Below are 25,254 nucleotides of genomic sequence, written 5' to 3' on the forward strand. Positions count from 1 at the left end.
ATTGGCCCACAAGGATCAGCATCCCACTCAACAACTGCCTCCTGGGGTGAGCACGGTCAGGGGCCTACCCCTGAGCAGATCTCTTGGAAGGCACCATTCACGCCTGTGAATAGAAGCAGAGCACTCTGAAGGAGGAAAGAGGCAGGTAGAGAAAGACAGGGTGACTCAAGGCCCCTGGCCATGCTGTTTTCACTCCCACCAGTCTCGTCCCTCGTCCCTCCTTGGAGTGGTCAGATATGCTAATTGGTCTTCACAGCCTTGGTTACAAATGGTCCTGGAGTTGAATTCCAGTCACACCTCAAGCCAGGCAAATGAACCCTTGCTCTGTCCTCTTTTTAATATGGATGTGACACCTGCAGGCTACAGCTTGACGCACTGTGAGAATTATTTCTCCATTAAAATGCAGGAGTTGGAGCTTTGCCCAGAAAGGGCAGCTAAAAATACTGCTCTCTGGGTACTTGTCACAGGGAACTTAGTGGCCACCTTCCTCAGCCACCCCCCCCCCCCCCCGGCAAGTCTCTTACCTGCTAGGTCACTCCTAGAAGCACTTAATACAGTGTCATCTCTAAGCCTTAACCTGCCCTGTTAGAAAGGAAAAGCACTGGTAATCATACCTGGTTTACAGATGGACAAACTGATTCAGTCAGCTTGTTCTGGGCCACAAAATCGCCTAGGGAGCAAGAGTGTGCAACCTCGACTGCAGGAGAGGAAAGATAAGCCCTACTATGTGCCCAGTACTTTATAGTTTGCAGTGTCTTCTTACCCACTGCCTGGCCAACCCTCACAACAATCCTATGAAATGAACTACTGTCATCCCACCTTATTATGGGGTTGAAGCCCAGTAATGTGAGCAAACCCAAGGTGGTAGATGGGGGAAGCAAAGGCAGAGACTCTCACGGACCTTTTGGTTCTAAACCAGTGGTGGAACTTCAAGCAAGGTGACCCTATCACTCCCGGGAGCACCTACTTTATAACAAGTGCTCCAGTTAGCAAAGAATGTCACATACTTTTCAGAACAGGACTCATCCCCCTACTTAATAGGTAAGAAAATTAAGGTTCAGAAGTATGACGACTCGGTCACAGGTTAGTAGTGGAGCCAGGAACCAAATTCAAGTGTCCTGACCCTCAGCCCTGGCTCCTGCTGCCACCCCAAGGCCTGTGGAGCTCTGGGACCAACGGGCAGGCTAGCGCTGAGGTCAGTGCTCCAGGGGAAAATAACACGAGCACCCTGCAAGCGCCTGCGACCTGAACCTGGTTCTCTGGACGCCTGTGTGCCTGCCATGCTCACCCCTCCTTCTCAGTCTTCGGAGGTGGAAAGTGGTGAAAACCTCAGGCCTACTTTTCATATAAGAAAAGAAGGCCCAAGGAAGTGAACACCTTGCTCCAGGTCACAGGCCCACTGAGTCCAGTGTTGCTCAGTGGTTGAGTGTTGACCCATGAACCAAGAGGTCACTGGTTCCATTCCCTGTTAGGGCACATGGCCAGGTTTGGGCTCGATCCCCAGTGAGGGGCATGCAGGAGACAGTCGACCAATGTCTCTCTCTCATCAATGTTTCTATCTCTCCCTCTCCCTTTCTCTCCCAAAACCAATAATAATAATAAAATTTTATTAAAAAGAATAGCACGCAGAACTCCCTTTCTGGTACCAGCTTCTCACTGGGTCTCAGCTTCCCCATCTGCAAAATGGGGTATTAGCAGAAGCCCTAAACAAACCTGGGGTCAGAGTCTTCTTTATGGGGTGTTTTAGGAGTGAGTGGAGCCCCATACAGTAACCAAAGGGCCTTTCTACATGGCCAACTTCACTTTACCAAGAGAGAAACTGAGGCCAGGGAGGGGCGACATGGCTCCAGAGACCGAGTGCTGTAAGGATGGTGAAAGGAGGTCCAGCTGTGATGTCCAGGAAGGAATCCTTCCTGCTGAGTCCTGACCCGGCCCTATTCCATGCACTTCACAGAGAAAAAGCTTTCTACAAAGGCATTTATTTTCCCCCAAGTACCTCCCCGCCTCCCCCCAGTTTATGAAATTCCTGAGAGTCCCACATTTAAATTAGAAATCCCCATGTCTTCACTGTTGGTGAAGGGAGCTATGTCAGTGGGAGAACGTCAGAAGTTCATTCTACCAGGGGCTGAGGGCTGGCCAAAGAGAGGCCAGGAAATGTCTGCCCAGCCCCAGAATAGCACCATGGTGGGGGAAGGGAGGAGGGGCTGTACCCCTGGCCGAGGCCCCAGGCATCCTTCTTGCTGGGCTCTTGGGGTCTGTTTGGTCTTGCCTGACTGCCCACCTGCTCACTCTGAAAAGACACTTTGGGGACATCAGCTTCTCACCAGTTAGAGTGAAAGGTTCCATCCCTCTCTCCAGGTTTCTACCCACCTCCTGCCACTCTGAGTAAGAACCAGAGATGGGATGGGGTGAGGTACCTAGGTAGCTGGGGGCACAGCAGAGGGGTACAGCAGGGAGAAGGCAGGAGTCCCTCTCATGAACTGCTATTTCCTCACAGGGTTGCAGCTAAAGGGCAAGTCCTTGAGGAAGCAGCTTGTCTTCTCAGGGAGGGTTCCCCACACCTAACACAGTGCCAACCCCCATGGTGCTCAGTGAACATTACTTGAATGAATAAGCAAAAGGCAGAAAAGCAGAGGAACAGAAGCTGATCCCCAGGACCCAGTGTGACCAGCATGTGCTTCCCGCGGGGACGGTGGGCAGAGGGGGGCTCACAGGGCACAGACCAGGGCACCTTGGAAGAGACCGGCCCAGGGGGAGCCTGTACGTGTTCCAGCACGTGCACCTGTGCCTCTGCATGCCTGGGAGGGGACCTGTGTTCACTCAGTGGAGGAGGGAAAAGCCGGCGTGGGAGAAAGCAAGAGGAGACACCGCTAGACTCAAGGAGATACTGAGGCTGCAGTGCCCCATCTGAGGATATGGATTAACAGGCAGGTGGGAGGAAGTCTGAGAAGTGAGAGCTAGTGTATCAGGGCCACTGGAAAAACAAGGTGAGGAGTGACTATGTATCGTGTCTTTGGAGAAACAAGTCAGAGGGTCAGTCTGAAAGCTGAGTGCTCTAAAGAAAAAGGCAGCCAGATGGTCCATGTAGCGTATCCATTGGAGAAACATGGTGGTGGGGTCTGTGTATTGTGTCCATAAGAAATAAGGCAGCAGGATGACTTGGGAGTCGTGTCCATTGGAGAAATGAGGCTGTAAGTGGTCTTGTCTCGCATCCTCCGCAGAATGAGTAGATTCGCCAGGATGGGAGCCATCTGTTGGGGGCAAGGAAGCCCGAGCCCAGGGCTCACACAGAGGCCCCAGTGCAGGCAGAGGGGGGAGCCCAAGGCAAGGGCAGCAGCTCCCTGATCCTTTGGTCAGGCTATTTCTGGTCCATCACCTAAATTTCATGATGGGAAGAAAAAAAGGGGGGGAGGAGCATTAAGTGCCTGAGTTCTACTCTTGGGAGAGTGCCAGAAGCCCAGGCACATGGTCACATACTTCAGAGCGGGCAGTGTGTGTGGGAGTGGCCACAGAGTTCCAGCTAGCAGTCCCCAGCACTAAGCGCTGCCCCACGGCCCAGAAAGACACAAACACCGGAGTTGGGCATCAGACAGGTGCCCGGTGAGGGCGCCTGAGGGAGACTGCTTAGTCCTCACCAATCCCCATGGGTCCACTCAACTCAAACACTTCCCTCCCACTGGCCCCTCTGCCTGGCACACTTTTCCCTTCCCATCTCTTCTGTCCGCCAGTAGGAAACCCTTTCCAGCTTCTCTTCCCCACGCCACTATCCCTAGCAGCCATGCTGTGGGAAACCTTCCTCCCCCTTGTCTCCATGTAGAGGGCACCTCGTGGATTCATAGCCCTGGCCTCACTCTCCTCCTGGCCTGAATGGAGAGTTTAGAAGGAGGACAGGGACATGTGTGACCCCACCCTTCCCTCTCCCATTCTTTGGGGGTCTGTCTGTCCCGGAAAATAGCTCTCCTCCTGTGGACTGCCCCTGTGCTTGCCCAGCAAGTCCAGAGCCTGGGACCCAGAGGAAAGCTCAATGAAGGGATGAGCATTCCTAACAGGGACACCAAGGTGACTTGAAAAAACTCTAAGGCTCCATAACCTTTGGCAACCAACCTTGATTTTCTAGGTGGAAGCCACTCAGGTCTGTAATAGGCAGTTAGATAGACATGAGCAGAGCAAGGACAATAGGCCAGGTATAGAAGGTCACCAGGGTGGTGCCTAGCAAAAGACAATTGTAGGGTGGGACCTCGCCCCCAGGGTGACTTCTCCTCCCCTAGCATATGGCTGGTTATGGAGTTTGGATCCCGTAACCTTTCCTCCCTAGAGATAACATCTAGGCCTCAGTTGGATTTCAGTTCCAGGCCCAGATAAGCAACAAAACCAGCTATGGCTGACCTCAGGACCAGCTGCATTGGCTAATGACCCCCTGCCCTGACCACCACCAGCCAATCAGTGGAGACCTAGACCCTGAAAGGACACCTGGAAAGCTGCTGAATACTCTATTGAGATTTTCCCCTGGGACCCCCCCTAAACTCTCCATCCTTAAAACCCTTAGAATGGAGGACCCAGTGTGCGCTCCCTTCTGAGAACGTGCCCTTGCCTTTTTTTCCCTCTCTCCCTCGTTTTCTCCCCTCCCTCTCCTCTTTCCTTCTCCCTCCCCGTCCCCCTCCTAGCCCCAGGCACTTTACCATTTGCTTCCTCACTCCCAAGCTCCAAGGGCCCTTCCTTTACCTCTATAACTTGTTTATTAAGTGCATTTCTTTTAGAATTACTTTTTTACCTCTATGATTTACTAAATAAATGTTCTCTTACAGCTGGGTCTTGGCTCTGAATTCTCTCCTAGCCAGAACCCAAGTACCGAGGTTGCTGGACCCAGGTTTGGTCTGACCCCACGCTTCAGAGGGCAGAGTAACCAAGGTCCCAGCAGCTCTACTAGGGGGTGCGAGGGGAGTGGAGGCTGCTCTTCTGGGGAGCAGGTCACCAGCAAGGGGTGTAATCACTCCCCCATGACCCTCCGTGCCTCCTACACACAAGTGCACAGACACACACAATCTCAAGTACCACGTGTCATTACCTTCTTTGTTTTCAGAGTGTTTTAGAGGCCTCAGGACTGCAAAAAAGGAAGAAGCACATAGTTAGGAGGAACTGTGGAAAGTTGTGTTGTAGAGGGTGGTGTGGAGAGATAGAAGGACTGGGAGGAGGAGGCAGGAGAGTGGGGGAAACATCATAGCACCAAGGAAGGGGGCCTAGGCTGCTGTCCCAAGTCCCAGCTCCACTCTGTGGCTTGTCACTCCCATCTCTAGGCCTCGGTTTTCTGCATCAGTCGAATGAGAACAACTACCTGCCCTCCAGTGAGATAGAGATGTGGTATCTACTCCACAAACACAGTGAAGTAAGGAGCAAGAGAGGCTGCGGATGTCCCCGGAAGTCCCCAGGACCATGTGGAACAGACACTGACCAAATCTCTAAGCCACCAGCTCCTGCTCTCACTTCTTTCAACTCCATCTGCCTCTGAGCATGAAAAAAGGAGGCCTGATCCCAGAGCCATCTCCACACCCGGACACCAAAGGCAGATAATTAATTGGCATAATTTATAGCAGTCCCAGGTGTCCATTTCTTGCCCTTCGTTCTGTGGGTGTGGGGAGGGAACTGGTGTCAACTAACATCATCCCAGATGGCTCAGCAGGAACCTGCCTTTCCCAGCCCAGGAGCCAGAAGGGAAGGCAATGAGGGCACCATGACCACGGGACACCAGCATGTTGGCACCCACCCCACGCTGGGCTCCGTTTGTGTCCCCACAGCACCAGGACCTTTGCAAACTTCTTTCCTATCCTGTCACTTCAGAGAGCTCCAAAACCAGCTTCGGGTGCCATCAGGGCAAGGGCAGGATGACATTTACAGATGGGAAACGGAAGCCCAAAGGAGCAAAGTTACCAGAGTTACTTAACCTGTATCCAGAATGGGACTATCTTACACTATCTGCCTAGTAACAGGACTCCAAGGTATTGAGCACTTCCTAGGTACCAGGTATGATAGTAGGCCATTTATAGACATTACCTCATCTAATCAAACCCACACACCCAATGAAGGGAGGCAGTTCTTATGAGAAAACTGAGACTCAAAGATGAGGAGGTCAAGGCCCAGAGAAGCAAAGCTCAAGGCCACTTAGCTTATATGAGCAGGAGCTGGAACTGAAACGCAGGCTGCTCTATCTCCCTCCCCTAGGAATCCACCAGACTCCACAGTGCAGGGTCCCTAAGGGTGGGACTGGCTGGCAGATGGGTAAAGGTAGGCAGGTGAGGTGAAGCAGCACCTGGAAAGGAATCAGGGGAGAGCCACCTCCAAGCCTAATGCTGAGCAGAGACCAGACTCACATGGGTGGTGAGGCCTCAGTTCACAGGACACGCTTCATTCAACCTCAAGCAAATATGGCTCCTCCAGGTCCTGAAGACCTCTCCCCTGTCCCTGTGTCCTTTCCTCAGCCAATAAGACCAGCTACAAGCTTAGACTTACCAGTCTTAGGTCCTTCTCCATCCCCATCCTGGTCCTCAGCTCCTGGAAGAGCAAACAAAAACTTTCTCAGCCCCATTTCCATCATTGCACTTCCCCACCTGGGGGTGCAGAAGGCAGGTAAATGGGGAACAGACCTGACCCATGGCCAAGTGTTGGATACAGAGTCAGAACTTGAGAGCAAGTATCACAGAGTAGAGCCCTGGGGCAGGATAAAGGGCTCCCAGCCACTCATCTTGCCAAGGACCAGCTACTCACCTTCACCAATCCACTGAACCCATCATCTACCCATCCATTCACCTACCAATCCAGTCAATCACCACCCTCCAACATGTATACCTACCCATCTATCGGTCCACTCATCCTTCCACCAGCCCACCCAGGCACTGCTGCACAAGCATCACCTATCTGTCAACTGACCAGCCTCTTCCCCATTCACATATTCACTGTCCTTCCTGACACCGAGTCATCTTTATCTCTCACCATTACTTTCATGTTTACCCAAGAAAACCTCTGTTAACCTCTGTACCACCAACCAGGGTCAACTCACCCACTCATCAATGTCCACTCCCTTACCCACCACTCACCACAGTCAACTTACCTACCAAGGTCAAGCCACCCATCTCCTGAGATCAGCTCACCACCTGCCAGCCACCAAAGTCTGCTCATACCGACCCTAGCCCAGCAAATGGCAGAAGATCCAGGCTCTTCCCCGTCTGAGGCAGACACACCCTCACATAATGACCCCAAACCCATGAAACATTCACACTTATGTTAAATTTCTAAACCTGTGCTCTCACTCTCACTCACAGTCACACTCGTGGGATTTATTCTCACAGACACATTCATCACCTTCTCACACTTCACCCTTACACGTCTACCACTGCTTCCAGTCACACTCATATACATATTCAACCTGCCATACTTGCACACTCACAGGTAGACTCAACTTATTCACACACACAAGACATATTCAGCCCCAAGGTCATACACACACAATCTAGCCCCACTGGCACACCCACATTCATTCTGTCAGGGGAAAGTAAAACTCATATTGATGTCACAGGCACACCAACATGCCCAAAGACATGTGCACACACATCCACACACCCCTCTCACCTGCATTCTCCTCTTCACAGCTCTGTTTGATCTTTCTCCAGCACACGAAGGCCAGGGCCACCAGCAGTGCAACAAGACAGACAGAGAGTCCCACGGTCACCCACAGGGCCTCAGGGGGGAATGTCATGGGCTGTCCTGGGAGGGGCAGTGGGGAGAAATCATCATCTCTGGCCCCCATGGCCATGAAGTCAGAACCCTCTGGCTCCAAGGTGCATGGGGGACTCCCACCCTCTCTGGGCCCCAACACTATGCACATGCCCTTTCCCTGCTCACCCATACACCCTCCAAACCCTGACAGACCATGGCTGGTATGAACATGCTTCAACCTGGTAGGGTTGAAGAGTTTTCAGTTGATGCTCAAGAACTTTCTATGGCTCCCTGTGGATCTGAGAATAATGCTTCAATCATTTTTACAGGATTCAAGGACCTCGATAATCTAGCTGCCACTTAACCCCCCTCCCCCTCCTTTGTATCTAATTCCACTATAGGAACCTCTGCTGCAGCCAAACCAATGTCCTGGCCCTTCTCTGCAGAGACAACTGGCTCCCTCCAGCCACCATACATTGCTGTCAGTTTCCCTGACCTAAAAAGTGCTCCCAAGCTCTCCACCTACCTTAAGTCCACCTCCTCAGGAGGCCTTCCCTGACTATCCCAGCCCCACCTAGTGGTATTCCCCACCCTACAGATCAGGAGTCAGCAAACGAAGGCCTGTCAATTAAATCTGGCCTGTGACCTGTGTTTGAATAGCCTGTGAGAGAATTTTTGTAAAGGGTTGCCAAGAAATGGAAAGGGAAGAACAGAAGGAAGTGGGAAAGCAGCAGCAAGAGATGCTATGTGGCCCATAAAGTAAGAGATGCTATGTGGCCCATAAAGCCTAAAATATTTATTATCCAGCCCTTTACGGAAAGTGTCTTCAGATCCTGCATGTCAATGAGGATGGGCACTGAGGGCGCTAGAGTGAGGAGCTTGCCATGGGCATCTCTCTGTGAAATGCTGAGGGCCCTTCTGTGAACTCTCTCACTGCAGATGGAAGGAGCTGAAGTGCCCACACCTGGGTCAGGGCCAGCAGTTGTTCTGAGCATGCCATCCTCCAGCCCAGGCCCTGGATTCCTGCTGGCTCCAGGGTAGAAGCCTCGGGGACAACAAATCTAACCAAAGACAGTGCTGCCTTCCCGTGCTCTCTGGAGAACACGAGCACCGGGCATTAGCAGCTTGGGGCCCAGTGGCTCCTGTAGGACACACCAGCTGTGCTGAGAGCAGTGTCCTCAGTCCTCAACCAGTGGAGGCCCTGGCATAGACAAGGGCATTTGAGGCAGATGCCACCTTCAGCTGGCATGGCTGGCAAAGCTCCTGGTCTGGACATAGGAAGCAGAGGGACCCATCACCTGATAAGCAGGAGAGGACAGCAGCTGATATGAGGAGTCAGGAGGGCCAGTCCATGAAACCCCTGGGGAGCCCAGGGTGGGGCTCCTGCAGTGATGACAGAGAAGAGTCAAAGAAATACCCAGGGGGAGGGAGACTCTTTCTGTGTTCATCGTAGGCTGGTGCCTAGAACACAGGTCAGAGCTTGCCCTCATTCAACCGGTAAAGGACAGAGCAGGGCTCAGACCTTGTCTTCTGGCTCCCTGTACAGTGCCTGCTCCACAAAGCCCACTCAGCTTCACTCACCTCCAGCAGGTGTGGGAGAGACTAGGCTGGAGGGCTGAAAGTTTCAATCCCAGAATGTTTTACAGGCACAAAGTGAAATACAGGCTAAAGGCTCCAAAGTAGGCCAGACCTGCTCTAACAAAAACAGGAGGCTGGTGGTGGGGAGGAGAGAAAATTAGACTGAAAGGCTGAGTTGAATTCTGGTCCTGGTTCATCTGCTCACTGGAGGGCTGGAGCCAAGGTCGACAGACCCCCCAGGCATGAATTTAGAGGGGCCACACACCCTCAAAATTTAAATACAAGCTATTGCATTTATCATTTATCCAATTTTTAAAGAGGTGCCTGACCCCCAGAAGAGCCAGAGCCACTGCGCTGGTCTGTGGCCTGGGGAAAGTCCTCTCTTCTCTCAGGGCTTCAGTTTCCTCATCTCAAAGGAAAGCACTTTAAATGTTAGTTACTAAAGTTTTAAGTAAAGATCTTTGTCTTTGGTGGGGTAAACATTCTCCCTGCAATTACATTTGACTGACAAGCCCTTTTTGCACAGCGCGGCAAATATCCATCTCAGCCCAGTGTGCAAATTGCCAGGAAGCCCACCGATCCGTCAAGGTCTCTCAACTCTCACCAGTCCCTGGAGACTTCTCTTGACCACTCCAGTCAATCTCACTATCTGATAGTTTTTACTCTTTCCTACAAACACACCAGAAAATATGCTGTTCTTTAATAGGCCAATGAACATCAGAACATCCAAAAGCCTGGGGCAGTGACTTCTCCACAAAGATCACCAGCCCAGGGGGTCCCCAGGAATAGGGTGAGGTCCATCTTGGGTGGGTGGGCAGAGGGAACACAGCCTTGACAGAAGGAAACACCTGAAAGAGAAGGAGGAGTGAGCCTGAATGCCTAGAAGACAAGTGAAGGCCTTGGAAGGTCCAGGTCTGCCTGTGAGAAGAGACAGGAATAAGTCAGTGAATTCTGAGGCTTGTGCAGAAACTGAGGCCCAGGTGCAGATCGGGACATGGGTGGGCTGGGGGGTTGAGTGGAAGTCATAGGAAGAAAAACAGGGCATAACCTGCTGTCCTGACCCAGATTCGTGGGGAGGCCCCTGGAAAGGTCAGTTGGCTCATGGGGAGGAACTGAGGAGCCAGACTGAGATCCAAACACAGACGGAGACGGCTTCCCTTGGCCTGAGCCTGCTTCACATCTCCGGGCACAAGGGATGCCCACGAAGGTGGGCATTCAAGGAAGAGAAAGGGTGTCTGTGCTAGGACCCCCCAAACCAGAGATTGTGGCATCAACCTAGTATTTGACCACATAGGAGCAGCAGAGAGAGCCCCAGCCATTCTGACTGCTGCCTGGGTTGCGAGCGCAATTATAGAAGAGCTGACACTGATGCGTTGCTGGGGCTGACCACCTGTAGAAGCCCAGCTGTCTCTCAGGGTCTCAGAATCAAATGGCACCCATGGACGCAGCAAAGCCTTCCCATCAGCCAGAGAAGTTCCCATAAGAAAACACTTCCTCGCCAGGTGCTGGGACCATGCCTTGGAGCTGCCCCAGAACTCCCAACCACACCTCATATTCCAGGCAAGTACTTGGTTCCCTGTATAAGAAGCATAAGTGCCACCTAAGGTGCTGCTAGGATAGTAAACATTACAAATGCCTCGTACCAGTTCATTAAGGCAAGTCCCTTAAGGACTTCTTGGGAGAGAATTTGAGACACCTAAAATGTATGAAAATGGTTTTTCAAGTCTTCTGAACATTCAAACCTATCTAAATTCCAGCCCAGCATCTAGAAAAGAGGGGGTGGCTCCTCCATCCTCCCCAGCAGTTCATCAGTCCCCTACCTGTGATGGTGACGGAGCCGTGAGCGTCCTGCTGCAGCACGGGGTTGCGTACCAGGCAGCTGTAGGTGCCATTAGCACCCAGCACCACTCTCAGAACACTGCGCACGTCAAACAAACCCTGCTCATTGGCCATCTGCGATGTGGTCACATTGCCCGACAAAGGCACACCCTGCCCATCCTGCCAGAACACCTCGGCCTCAGGGTAGCCCTGGTAGCTGGAGCACATGATGGTCACTATATCCCCAGGCTGCAGGTCCTTGTTGGGCTCCAAGGTCATGCTGGGCTTCGAGTAGGGGGCTTGAGGGAGGCAAAGGGTAGAGGTCAAGATAAGGCAAGGACAGAGGGGGCACAGTGGAGGAACAGGGTGCCTGGGGCTGTAACAGGGGTCAGCACTGGGCAGTGGGTAAGGAGCTAGGGAAGTGAGAGGGGTGACTCAGGGGGAGGGCGTCCCCTTCTGGTGCTCACCTGCCACCTGCAGGCTGACCGCAGCGCTGCCAAAGTCTCGGATGCTCACGAAGCAGGTGAAGCTGCCCTCATCAGCCACACGAACACTCTGAAGCCTCAGGGACGCGTTGCCCTGAGCCAGTAGGTCAGGGAAGAGCGCGGTGCGGTTGGCATAGGCGCTGCCCTGGTCCTGGCCCTGCGTGAAGCTGTGCACCAGCTGTTTGGTGTCTGTCAGCTGCCAGATGAGATTGAGCTGCTCCAGGCTGAAGCCGGGCTCCGGTGAGAAGGAGCAGCGCAGTGTAGCATCGGTGCCCAGCAGGGCCACCACGGGGTCTTCGGGGACCTGGACCTCTACCGCGCCTGAAGGCGAGGTTGGAGGAGCAGGGTAGTGAGGAGGGGTAGCAACACTCCATGCTACCACCCTGCAGCCTCCCACACCTCCTCCCCAATCAACCCCAGGCCCCGTTCTACTTTCCCATTTTCTCCCCACACCCAAAAGCAGATCGAGCCTCAGGACTCCCAGACATAGAGTCTCCCTCATCTTCTGACAGAAATCATAGCAGATTGGCCTTGGTCTGACAAGGTCCATTCTCGGGGCCAGACTTGGGCTGCCTCTGGCCTTAGCAAACCTCTCCTCCCAGCTGGGACTCATTTCCCTCCCCTTTCCTTCATCCCTGCTGAGAGCTGAACGCTTCTCCATCCTTCCAGAAGTCTCCAGGGCCCTGAGTCAGGAGATCTAGAGAGCAGAGAAGCCTGTTACCATCGCCCTCACCCCTTAGCACTACCCACCCTGCTTTTTTCTTTTCTTAAATAAACATGATTAGTGGGGACCTGTATCTCCAAGGCGGGTCTGGGGGCAGAGTTGGTGGGGCAGGGTGGTCGGGTGGGTGGAGACACGCTGGGCCTCTCTAGTCCCCTTCTCCTTCAGGGTTAATCCCAAGCCCCATCCACCTGTTCTCTGAGGCCTGAGACCTAAAGTAAGTTTACTGGCTGCAATCCTCATTCAATCAACACAAATACAGTAAGCTCCTACTATCTGCCAAGTGTAAGAGTTAGGAATGTAAGAGAATGGGACCAAAGTCACACCTATTCAGAGCTGACATTTTAATAGAAGAGAGGAACACACTAGCACACAAATCCTTATTAGCATGTGATTAGGAATAGGAAGGAAGAAAACATGTCAATGAATTAGAAAGTACAGTGGTAGCTTTTCAAACAACTGGCAGGTACTTAACAGCTATCTATTCTGGTTTCATTTTCCCATGAGTATATCTATAATAATAAAAGTGTAATATGCTAATTAGACCAGACACCCAAACGACCTTCTGGATGTCATTCCGGACGTCCTTCTGGATGAAGCCACAGTGGCAGGGGCCAAGGCAGAGGCAGTTAGGGGCTATCAGGCAGGCAGGCGAGCAGTTATGGGCATTGGGCAGGCAGGCAGAGTGGTTAGAGGTGATCAGGCAGGTGAGCAGTTAGGAGCCAGTGGTCCCAGATTGTGAGAGGGTGCAGGCCGGGCTGAGAGACCCCCACCCCCTGCATGAATTTCGTGCACCAGGCCTCTAGTATTATCTTTATAAATTAGAAAGGGGAGTCTAAAAAAGTATGCACTGTAGTGTTATTAGTGGTTTTCTCTGGATGAGAAAGGATCACAAGTGCTTTTTTCTTTTCTTAAATAAACATGATTAACTTGCACAGAAAGAAAAAAGTGCCCATACTTTTAAATATGGTAGTGAGGCACATTCTTAGAGCTATTAAGCTGAGATTTAAAGGAAATGAAAAAGAGCCTGACACACCGGAGCCCCACTAAAGCAATCCTGTTCTGTAGGGTAAACCCCTGCATAACAGTTCTTCCACTGTACTCATAGCCAGACCTTAGCCAGTCAGCGTGTCAATCCCTCCCACAGACATGCCAATAGAAATCAGGGCTCAACTATAGAGAAGGGCACACACAATCCACACAATGGACACACCTGGAGTACCTGGCTCAGGTGACCACAGAGAATGTGCCACTGGGCCCCACAGGACACCTACTACATAGACCACTCTACCAAGACCAGAAGCATAGCAGCTCTACCTAATAAATAGAAACCAACACAGGGAGCCGTCCAAAATAAGGATACAAAGAAACAATCCCAAATGAAATAACAGACCAAAACTCTAGAAAAAGAACTAAACACAATGGAGACAAGCAATCTACCAGATGCAGAATTCAAAACACTGGTTATAAGGATGGTCAATGATCTCAATAATGAGTTCAACAAAGAAATAAGAGACATAAAAATGAAGATAGAAAACATAAAGCAGTTAGAAATGAAGAATACACTAACTGAAATGAAGAATATATTAAAGGGAATCAACAGTAGAGTAGAAGAAGCAGAGAATCAAATCAGCAATTTGGAAGATAAAGTAGCAGAAAGAAAATAGCAAAAAAAAAAAAAGAATTCAAAAAATTAGGATAGTTTAAGGGACCTCTGGGACAACATCAAGTGTATCAACATCCACAGCAGAGAGGTCCCAGATGGAAAAGAGAGGAAGCAATGACAGAAAAAATTCCCTAACTGGAGAAGGAAATAGACATACAAGACTAGGAAGCACAGAGAGTCCCAAATAAGATAAACCCAAATAGGCCGACACCAAAGCCCATCATAATTAAAATCCCAAAGGTTAAAGACAAAGAGAAAATTTTAAGAGCAGCAAGAAAAAAAAACAGAGAGTTACTTACAAGGGAGCTTCCATAAGTCTGTCAGCTGATTTCTCAACAGAAACTTTGCAGGCCTGAAGGAATTGGCACAAAATATTCAAAGTGATGAAAAACAAGAACCTAAAACCAAGATTACTCTACCCAGCAAAGCTATCACTTAGAATCAAAGGATAAAGAGCTTCCCAGACAAGAAAAGCTAACAGAGTTCATCACCACCAAACCAATATTACATGAAATATTAAAGGGCCTTCATGAAGAAAAAAAGATCAAAAGTATGAATGATAAGCCCTAGCCGGTTTTTCTCAGTGGTTAGAGCATCAGCCTGCGGACTGAAGGTCACAGATTCAATTCCAGTCAAGGGCATGTACCTTGGTTGCAGACTCCATCCCCAGTCCCCATCAGGGTGAGTACAGGAGGCAACCAATTGATGTGTCTCTCTCACATTGATGTTTCTTTCTGTTTTTCTCCTCCTCCCTTCCACTCTCTCTAAAAAATCAATGGAAAAAATATCCTTAGGAGAAGATTAACAACAAAAAGCATGAATAATAATATGGCAATAACTACATATCTATCAACAATTACTTTAAATATAAATGTATTAAATGCTTCAATGATAAGACATAGGGTGGCTGAATAGATAAGAAAACAAGACCCTCGCCCTGGCTGGTGAGCTCAGTGGTTAGAGCATTGGCCCATGTCCCAAAGGGTTGCAGGTTCGATCCCCATTCCTGGTCAGGGCACATGTCTAGCTCACATCGATGTTTTGTTTTCTCTCTCTCCCCCTCCCTCCCTCCATCCTACCCTCTCTAAAATTCAATGGAAAAAATATCCTCAGGTGAGGATTAACACAAAAAGAAAGAAAGAAAAGAAAAAAAGACCCTTATATATGCTGTCTACAAGAAACTTACTTCAGATCAAAAGATACTCACACATTGAAAGAAGAGATAGAAAAAGATATTTCATGAAAATGGAATTGAAATTAAAAAGCTGGGGTAGCAATACTTATACCAGACAAAATAGACGTTAAAACAAAGGCTCTAACAAAAGACAAAGAAGGACCCAGCAATTCCACTTTTGGGTATTTATCTGAAGAGATCGAAAACACTAATTCAAAAAGACATATGCACCCCTATGTTCATTGCAGCATTATTAACAACTAGGGGCCCAGTGCACAAATTAGTGCACCTTGAAAGGAACTGTGGGCCGCGAGGCTGCAGTGGGCATAGGGGCGGGTCTTGGCCCATCCTCTGCGCCCCCGCCCGGCCCCTCCCACGGTGGATCCCGGTCCCCTGTCTGCTGGCAGCCCCACTCCACCGCTGCCACTCCCACACACTGAGGACGCAGAGCAACTGGGGCCAGCATCAGCAGTGGGTGCAAGCAGAGCCGGCGCTGTCAGTGTGTGCGAGCGGCGGCTGCTGCCTGGATCGCCCCTCGGGAGCAGGGGGAGGTGGAGAACCCCTCAGGGGCGATCAGGGCCTGCAGCCACCACTCGCACCTGCTGATGGTGCCCAGCGATTGGGACTGGTGCTGGGCGCCAGCTGCGGGTGCGAGCGGGGCCGTCGCCGGCATCAGGTGCAAGCGGCGGCTGCCGGCCCCGATTGCCCCTCAGGAGCAGGGGGAGGTGGAGAAGCCCTGAGGGTCGATCAGGGCTGGCAGCCACCACTTGCACCCGCTGACGACGCCCAGTAATCAGGGCCGGCGCCGGCAGCAGGTGCGAACAGCAGCTCCAGCGCTGGCAGCAGGTGTGAGCACCGGGCAGGACCATGGCGTGTGGGAGCAAAGAATTTTCAGTAACCACCAGAGGCTCACCCCGATGACAGCAACTGGTGCCCCGCCTTGGTCTGATGCCCCTGCTCACCTGCTCCACCATCCCGCTGCGGCTGACGCCTGCCATGTTCTGCACGTGCCTCCTGGTGGCCAGTGTCATTCACCATGTTCTGCATGTGCCCCCTGGTGGTTAGCACACGTCATAGCGACCAATTATTCAGTTGTTCTGTCGTTTGGTCTATTTGAATACTAGCCTTTTATTATATAGGATAGTTAAGATATGGAAGCAACCTAAGTGTCCATCAATAGATGAATGGATAAAGAAGTGGTACATACATACAATGGACTATGACTCAGCCATAAAAATGAATGAAATCTTAACATTTGTGACAACATGGATGGACCTAGAAAGTATTATTCTAAGTGAAATAACTCAGAGGAAGACAAATACCACATGATTTCACTTACATGTGGAATCTAAAAAACAAAATCAACGAACATGCAAAACACAGACTCATAGATAGAAACAGACATTTTGATGGTTGCAGATGGTAGGGGGTTTGGAAGGCTGGGTGTGAAAGAGGAAGGAATAAAGAAGTACAAATTGGTAATCACAAAATAGTCATGGGGATGTAAAATACATAATAGGGAATACAGCCAATAATATTGTAATAAACTTATGGTGTTAGAAGTGTACTAGATTTATGGGGGTGATCACCTTATAAGTTATATTAATGTCTAATCACTATGTTGTACACCTGAAACTATTATGATATTGTATATCAACTGTAATTGAAAAATAAAAAATTACTCTAAAAAATAAAATTTTAAAAAAATGATAAAGAGCCTGACATACAAAGAGCCACATAGAGGCAATAGCAGGTGCGAAGGCCCTGAGTCAAGGTCCAGGTTACTATGTGATAATATCAGGAAGCTGTCGGTATGGCCACAGCATTTGGATGGGAGAGCTTTGTGGGCCTGAAAGGAATTTAGGGAAGTCATTTGGAGAGTTTTAATCGGGTATAATCTGGGTAACAATGCTTCAAATTCACTCTGGCTCTTCAGTGGTCCCTGTAAGAAGCGATGATGGTTTAGCTTCAGAGGGTGGCAGTGGTTATGAAAAAAGGAGACAGATTCAAGGTTTATTTAGGAGGGCAGATGAACAGGGCTTGCTGATAGAGTCTAGGTGAGGGAACACAGGAGCATGGATCTCATCAGCCCAGGTCAACTCCATCCCCAAAAGCAGGGCCCAGGCATAGCCAGAGACAAACCCCCTGCTCCACCCCTGCCCTCCATCCTATGGATGTACCCTGTAGCCGCCCTACTTTATCACTTCTGTCTCCATTCCAATTCTTCTTTTAGAGTCCTGGAAAATTAGGGAAAGATCCCCAATAGCCTTTTGGGGAAGGTGTGCCCCTACCCTGACATTGCCATTCCTGGGTCATAGTTCAATTAAGTGTGTGCTTTCGGTACCAGCAAAACAGGCACACTAAAAAAGTGTGAAAATCAGTCTTAACACATAATTTACTAAATACAGTATGAAAGGTTTCTTGAATATAGAAAAATAATATTTTTGTAAGAAAATATTATAAACAACTATATGCCAACAAATTGGACAATCTGGAATGAATGGATAAATACCTAGAAGCATACAATCTTCCAAAACTGAATCAGAGAGAATGTGAATAGACAGATTACAACTAGTGAAATTAAAGTAGTAATAAAAAAAAAAACTCCCAACAAACAAAAGTCCCGGACTGGATGGCTTCACAGGTGACTTTTGCCAAACATTCAAAGAAGAACTAACACCTATCCTTCTCAAACTATTCCAAAATATTCGAGAAGAGGGAAAACTCTGAAGCTCATTTTATGAGGCCAGTATTATCCTAATTTCAAAACCAGATAAAGAAAGAAAATTATAGGCCAATATCTCTGATGAACATAGATGCTAAAATCATTAACAACATATTAGCAAATCAGATCCAGCAATACATTTAAAAGATCATACAACATGATCAAGTGGGATTTATTCTGGGGATGTAAGGCTGGTACAATATTCACAAATCAACAAATGTAATGCCTCACATAAACAAAATAAAAGATAAAAACCATATGATCATATAAATAGAGGCAGAAAAAGCATTTGATAAAATCCAGCACCCAGCCCTAACGGGTTTGGCTCAGTGGATAGAGCATCGGCCTGTGGACTGAAGGGTCCCCAGTTTGATTCTGGTCAAGGGCATGTATCTTGGTTGCGGGCATATCCCCAGTAGGGGGTATGCAGGAGGCAGCTGATCGATGTTTCTAACTCTCTATCCCTCTCCTTTCCTCTCTGTAAAAAATCAATAAAATATATTTTTAAAAAAATCTAGTACCCATGTATGGTAAAAAAAAATAAATAAATATATATATATTCAGCAAAGCAGGAATAGCAGGACCGTACATCAACATAATAAAGGCCATATGTGAAAAACCTATAGCCAACATCATATTCAATGGGAAAAACTACAAATATTCCCCTTAAGATTGGGAAGAAGATAGAGATGTCTCCTTTCTCCATTCTTATTCAACACTAGAGGCCCGATGCACGAAATTCGTGCACGGGGTGTGGGGTCCCCTCAGCCCAGACTGCACCCTCTCCAATCCGGGACCCCTCAGGGAATGTCCAACTGCCGGTTTAGGCCCGGGATTGGGCCTAAACTGGCAGTCGGACATCCCTCTCACAATCCTGGACTGCTGGCTCCTAATCACTCACCTGCCTGCCTGCCTGGTCGCCCCTAACTGCCCCCCGCCCTGCCGGCCTGGTCGTTCATAACTGCCCCCTTCCTCCCGCCCCACTCGCCCGCCTGGTCGCCCTACGCAGCCTGCTGATTAGTCATTAGGTCATCCCTCACTAACCCCCTTACCGGCCTGGTCGCCCCACACAGCCTGCTTGTTCAGTCATTTGGTCGTCCCTCACTAACCCCCCTGCCGGCCTGGTTGTAGGCAGCCATCTTGTGAAGGCTCCAGGGTTAATTTGCATATTACCTCTTTATTATATAGGATTTATTATATAGGATAGTGCTGGAAGTCCTAGCCACAGTGATCAGACAAGAAGAAGAAATAAAAGACATTCAAATTGGAAAGGAAGAAGTATAACTGTCATTATTTGCAGATGACACATTACTGTATATAGAGAACCTTAAAGATCCCACACACAAAAACTACTAAAACTAAAAAATAAATTCTGCAAAGTAGCAGGATACAAAATAAACATCCAGAAATCAGTTGCATTTTTGTACACCAATAATGAACTATCAGAAAGAGAAACTAAGAAAACAATTTCATTCAAAATTGCTCCAAAAAGAATAAAACACCTAGGAGTAAATTTAACCAAGGATGTAAAAGACCTGTACTCAAAAAATTATAACACACTGAAGAACAAAATTGAAGAAGATACAAATACCAGTAAGTGGAAGCATATACCATGTTCATGGATAGGAAGAATTAACATCATTAAAAAGTCCATACTACCCAAAGCAATCTACAGATTCAATGCAATTCCTATCAAGATACCAATGGCATATTTCACAGAACTAAAACAAATATTCCAAAAACTTACATGGAACCACAAAAGACCTCAAATTGCCACAGCAATCTTGAGAAAAAAGAACAAAGTTAGAGGAATCTCGCTACCTGATATCAAACTATACAAGACCAAAGTAATCAAAACAGTATGGTATTGGCATATTGATCAATGGAACAGAATAGAGAGCCCAGAAATAAACCCATGCCTTTAGTCAATTAATATTTTACAAAGGAGGCAAAAACATACAGTGGGGTAAAGATAGTCAATTCAATAAATGGTGTTGGGAATATTGGACAGATGTGTGTAAAAAATGAAACTAGACCACTTTCTGACACTATAACAAGAATAAACTCTAAATGGATTAAAAACTTAAATGTTAGGCTCCAAACCATAAATATCCTAGAAGAAAACATAGGCAGTAAAATCTCAGTCATTTCTTATAACAATATTTTTTCTGATATATCTCTTCGGGCAAGGGAAACAAAAGAAAAACTAAACAAATAGGACTACATCAAACTAAAAAGTTTTTGCACAGCAAAAGAAACCATCAACAAAATAAAAAGACAACCCACTGAATGGAGAACATATTTGTCCATACATCCGATAAGGGCTTAATATTCTAAATTTAGAAGGAACTTATAATAAAACTCAACACCAAAAAAAAGAAAAAATCCAATTAAGAATGGGCAAAGGACCTGAATAGACACTTCTCTAAAGAAAACATACAAATGGCTAATGGATATATGAAAGCATGCTCAACAATACTAATCATCAGAGAAGTGCAAATTAAAACCACAATGAGATATCATCTCTGCACCTGTCATGTGGAGAAAAGGAAATGTAGATTGGTGCAGCCACTATGGAAAGCAGTATGGAGTTACCTCAAAAACTTAAAAATGGACCCAGTGAGTCCACTTCTGGAAATATAACCAAAGAAACCCAAAACACTAATTCGAAAGAATATATGCACCCCTATGTTCATTGCAGCATTATTTACAATAGCCAAGATTTGGAAGCAACCCAAGTGCCCATCAGTAGATGAGTAGATAAAAAAGCTGTGGTACATCTACACAATGGAATACTATAACGCTACTAAAAAGAAGGAACTTTTACCATTTGCAACAGCATAGATGGAACTGGAGAGCATTATGCTAAGCGAAATAAGCCAGTCAGAGAAAGATAAATATCACATGATCTCACTCATATGTGGGATATAATGATCAACATAATTTGATGAACAAGAATAGATTCAGAAACAAATGGTAGGGAAGGGGGGGGTGGTTAGAGAGCAACCAAAGGACTTGTATGCATGCATATTAGCACAACCAATGGACACAGACACTGGGGCGGGGGGGGCCTGCCGGGGTGGGAATGGCTGGGGGAGGGATTCAATTGGGGAAAAAGGAAACATATGTAAAACTTTAGACAATAAATAAATATTTAAAAAAACAATACTAATCATCAGAGAAGTGCAAATTAAAACTACAATGAGATATCATCTCTGCACCTGTCATGTGGAGAAAAGGGAATGTAGATTGGTGCAGCCACTATGGAAAGCAGTATGGAGTTACCTCAAAAACTTAAAAATGGACCCAGTGAGTCCACTTCTGGAAATATATCCAAAGAAACCCAAAACACTAATTCGAAAGAATATATGCACCCCTATGTTCATTGCAGCATTATTTACAATAGCCAAGATTTGGAAGCAGCCCAAGTGCCCATCAGTAGATGAGTAGATAAAAAAGCTGTGGTACATTTACACAATGGAATGCTACTCAGTTGAAGAAATAAGGAAATCTTGCCTTTTTCGATAGCATGGATGGACCTGGAGAGTATTATGCTAAGTGAAATAAGTCAATCAGCGAAAGTTAAGTACCATATAATTTCACTTACATGTGAAATCTAATGAGCAAAATAAACTTAAAAAGTGGAGACAGACTCATGAATACAGAGAACATACTGACAGCTATCTGAGGGGAGGGAGTTGGAGACTGGGTGAGAAGGGTGAAAGGATTAAGGAAAGAAAAAAAGAGAAAGGCTCACAGACACAGAGAACAATAAGGTGATTGCCAGAGGGAAGGGGGTTGAGGAGAGGTAGAAGAAGGGAAAGGGGGAATAAATGGTGATGGAAGGAGACTTGACTTGGGGTGGTGAACACACAATACAGTATACAGATGATGTGTTGTAGAATTGTATACCTGAAACCTGTATAATTTTATTAACCAATGTCACCCCAATAAATTCAATTTAAAGATATATAAAGAAATAAAATAGTATGGTAATGGAAAAAAAGAACATTTTATGGAAAGAAGGAGGCATCATAATCGGTGCGCTGAGATCTCTCCCTGCAACCCCAGGTGCTCCAGGCCAGCTCTGCTACTGGAGACCAACTGGACCAGGGTGCCCTTCTTAGAGGCATTTGGGGAATGAAAGCAGCAGTGGGCAAAGATGCCTCTTTGTGACCACTAGATGGTGCCAGACACTAAGCATTGTCTTTGTCCATGGCGGAAGAAGGTGGTCCCTCAGAGCAGAGGTACTGATTAGGATTTGAAATATAAGGTGAGAATATTGTTATGAAAGTAGTTGCCACTGTTGAATACCAACTGTGTGCCAAACAACACTGTGGGAATATTTGCATCATTTATTCAACATAGTGAATGAGCATCTATTATGTGGCTGGCACCAATCCTCTTCTTAGAGCAGAGAAAGCAAACATACAATATGTCAAGTGGAGATAAATGCCAGAAGCATGAAGTAAGGTCAGGGATGGGGAGGGATGTGCTGTTTTATACAAGGTAGCCAGGAAAGCCTTGCTGAGGAGGTGACATTTGACTTATTAGTGCTCACAATGCCATTTTATAGAAGGGGAAATGGAGGCTAAGAAATGTAAAATAAGTTGCCTACTGGATCCTGGAGGTGGAAATGAGCATGGACAGGGGACAGGGGAGATTGGGAAGAGGTTCAATAACCCCTCCCCATCCCTGCTAGACAGAGAGGCTCCACAAACCCATGGTGGGAGTGGGAGCCCCTCCCCCACCTCCAGCCCTAAAACCACACCCCTCACCTGTGAAGAAGAACCACAGCACTCCTAGGGTAGTGGCCGCACGCACACCTGTGCCAGGGCTGCCCATCTTCTTCTGAGGCAACTGACAGCTGGGCTCTCGGTGGCGGAAGGCTTCCCCTGCCTGTGAGGAAGAGGAATTGAAGCCTTTGTCTCAAAAGGTCCTCCCCAGGCATACTCACCCCATCTCCCCTGGACCAGCTTGGGGCAAGGTTGCAACTGCCAGCTGAGAGGTCCTTCCTCCCACGCACCCACAAGGCTCTCTGCTGAGGGAATTTCCGAGAGATGCTGGCAGGAACTGAGTCACTGGGGAGGCTAAACCAGGAGAGGTGGCTGTGACCCACCCTTTCAGAACGAAGATGCAAGTATAAGGAAGAGGAGGCAAGTAGAGGCAAGGTCAGCCTGCTCAGGGCAAGGATGTGCTCAGATCAGCGTGGGGAGAGGAGCTGAGGTTGGAGCCAGACTTAGACATAGACTAAGAGGTCTGGCCTTTACCTTGAAGGCAGCTGGGAGCCACCAAAGATTCTGGAATTGAGGAAAGGATATGGTCCTACTTTGCTTCATAAAGATTACTCTGCAGGCATCTGCAGGACAGAAGAGACAAAGTAGATCTGGGTGAAAGAGACAGAACTGGAGGATGTGGGGACAGAGAAAGGGAGCAGTGAGGGGCCCACGGTTTTGTGTCCAGTGACCGGTGGGGTACTCACTGAGACAGAGACGGGTTCAGTGCAGGGCATGTGATGTTAGCATGGTTTGTGCAGAAACTTCCAAGAGCAAGTTCTAGGAGGCAGCTGGGTGTATGAGTGTGGGGCCAGAGAGAGGGAACATTTGCTAGTTTCATAGATATAGATTGAGTGACCAAGACAATCAGAAATGGAAGAGGCTAACCTCTTGGGGCTGACCCCCAAGACTGGAGGCAGGACTGAGTGAGAGGTAGGTCTGTGGCCTCAGCAGGGACCCCAGACCTCCCTGGGTTCAGCCCTGCTCCCAACCTTGGCTGTGCCCAAGGCGTCTGACTTGGGCAGGCTGCTCGAACCTTGTCTCTGTGTCCCACCGCTGCTGCCTGATTGTTCCTGCCAAGCCATGTAGCCAGTGTCCATCTAGGCTATCCAACACGATTGCCAAGCCTATAAACAATTTCACGTTCTCATAGCCCCCAGGGGAAACAGGCTGACCTGCTTGATCCCATTTTGTAAAAGAGAAAATTAAAGCCCAGATAAGTGATTGACGTATTAATATGATGTAATTTGACAGTTAGAACAGCTGAGAAGTATTTGGGTTCCCAACCACAACTTTCTGCCCTTCCACGGAGCAAATCTCTACATTAGCATCAGCTCCAGTCACAGGCAGCTGGCTTCAACCCTTTTAATCCCAGCCAAGAACCCCACCCCCGACCCCCACCCCCACATACCCAGAAGCGGGGCTGAGGGAGTCGCTCAGGCTGACCAGGTGCATCCTGCCAGCCCCCTTCCCAGCTGTCCGCAGTGGGGAAGCCCTGAGCAACCACTTCCTTCCCAGAGGCTTCCGGTCCAAACCTGGTGGCTCAAAGCCACCTGCTGGTCAGCAGTCTCTCCCCACCCTCCCCCACCCCGCATTCATAAAGGCATCCTTGGCAAGCACCACACCCTGCCTACAAGGGCCACCATGGCCCTCAGAAAAAGCCAGCGCGCAGCTGCCATGCCAGCCTGCCCCTCCGAGGGTGACTAAGGATGAAGAAGCTTCCAGATTCCAAGTCTCCCTTCCTCACTTTCACCCCCAGACAAGCCAAGGCCTGTCTGTTCTTCCTTCCCTCACCCTCTCCCTGCTGCTCTTGCCTACAGTCTCCTACCCTGACTCTATGGCAACCCTCCTTACTGTCCCTGCTATCTCCACTCTGCCCCCAACGACAACCCCACTCTCTACAGTGCTTCCTCTTAGGGCAAAACATGAACCTGCTCATGTCCTTACCCCGCTCAAGAGCCCCCCATGGCTCCCCATTTACTATCAAAGTTAACCCACATCCCCTGCCCAACACTCAAGACCTTTCTTAATGACTGCCACCTCTGTATAGCAAGTTAATTTCTGCCACTGGGGTTTTACTCCCCAGCGTGTCGTGGAAATGCCTGCCACCTCTGTGAATGTGGGGGATCCGGGAGCACCTGTCTCCGGACCAGACCTATCAGGACTCCCCAAGGACCCAGCTGTCCTTCCCTCCAGTGGAAGAATGAGGGGATCCCAGGGGCTTGTTCCCTTTTATTCCTTTCCTAGACTCTGGACCCAGGAAAACTCCAAATTTTGTGGCTAACCCTGGGAAGAAGACTGAGAGCCCAGAACTGAGGAGACCAGAGAATTCTGCAGCCCCCAGTGGCTCTATCACAGCAGCTGCCCCCCACCACCATCCCCCAAGAGCAGAGGGCAGAAATGAAAAACAAACCTGGAAGCCTGCCCGGGAACAGAAAGCCAATCACCACGTTCTGACAGATAAGCAGCCCTGCCCAGTACTTACTAGTAGAGCCCCTCTCCAGACCAAGGGCCTCCGACTGCTTTCATTTGTAAGGGCCCTGCCCACCTTCTCTAAAAGGGGAATTCTCACCCCCCAGATGAGACCTGCCCTGCAATATATGCC

At 48.6% G+C, this 25,254-nt stretch overlaps 1 protein-coding gene across 2 annotated transcripts; it reads right to left on the reverse strand.

Moving 5' to 3' along the window:
* Positions 1-1,959: 1,959 nt before the first annotated feature.
* CD276 (CD276 molecule) lies at positions 1,960-25,145 on the reverse strand. Of its 2 annotated transcripts, none has more exons than XM_014530486.1 (8): positions 25,135-25,145; positions 22,653-22,773; positions 11,571-11,909; positions 11,106-11,402; positions 7,621-7,755; positions 6,505-6,546; positions 5,066-5,101; positions 1,960-3,376 (listed from the first exon to the last, which is right to left on the reverse strand). In XM_014530486.1, exons 2-8 carry the CDS (start codon positions 22,717-22,719, stop codon positions 3,354-3,356), a joined length of 939 nt encoding a protein of 312 aa, XP_014385972.1. In that variant the 5' UTR covers positions 22,720-22,773; positions 25,135-25,145; the 3' UTR covers positions 1,960-3,353. The 2 variants fall into 2 exon arrangements, with proteins under 2 accessions (XP_014385972.1, XP_005882866.2); XM_005882804.2 differs by lacking the exon at positions 25,135-25,145 and adding an exon at positions 23,145-23,227.
* Between the last annotated feature and the right edge of the window lie 109 nt (positions 25,146-25,254).

This window comes from Myotis brandtii, unplaced genomic scaffold (genome assembly GCF_000412655.1).
Source record: "Myotis brandtii unplaced genomic scaffold, ASM41265v1 scaffold74, whole genome shotgun sequence".
NCBI classification, from domain to species: domain Eukaryota; kingdom Metazoa; phylum Chordata; class Mammalia; order Chiroptera; family Vespertilionidae; genus Myotis; species Myotis brandtii.

Coding starts and splice junctions, on each gene's coding strand:
- CD276 (XM_005882804.2), bottom strand. CDS start 23,213: ATGAAGCAAAGTAGGACCATATCCTTTCCTCAATTCCAGAATCTTTGG. Junction 22,774..23,144: donor GGCTCCCAGCTGCCTTCAAG/GTAAAGGCCAGA, acceptor TCTTCCTCACAG/GCAGGGGAAGCCTTCCGCCA. Junction 5,102..6,504: donor TGGAGAAGGACCTAAGACTG/GTAAGTCTAAGC, acceptor CCTTTTTTGCAG/TCCTGAGGCCTCTAAAACAC.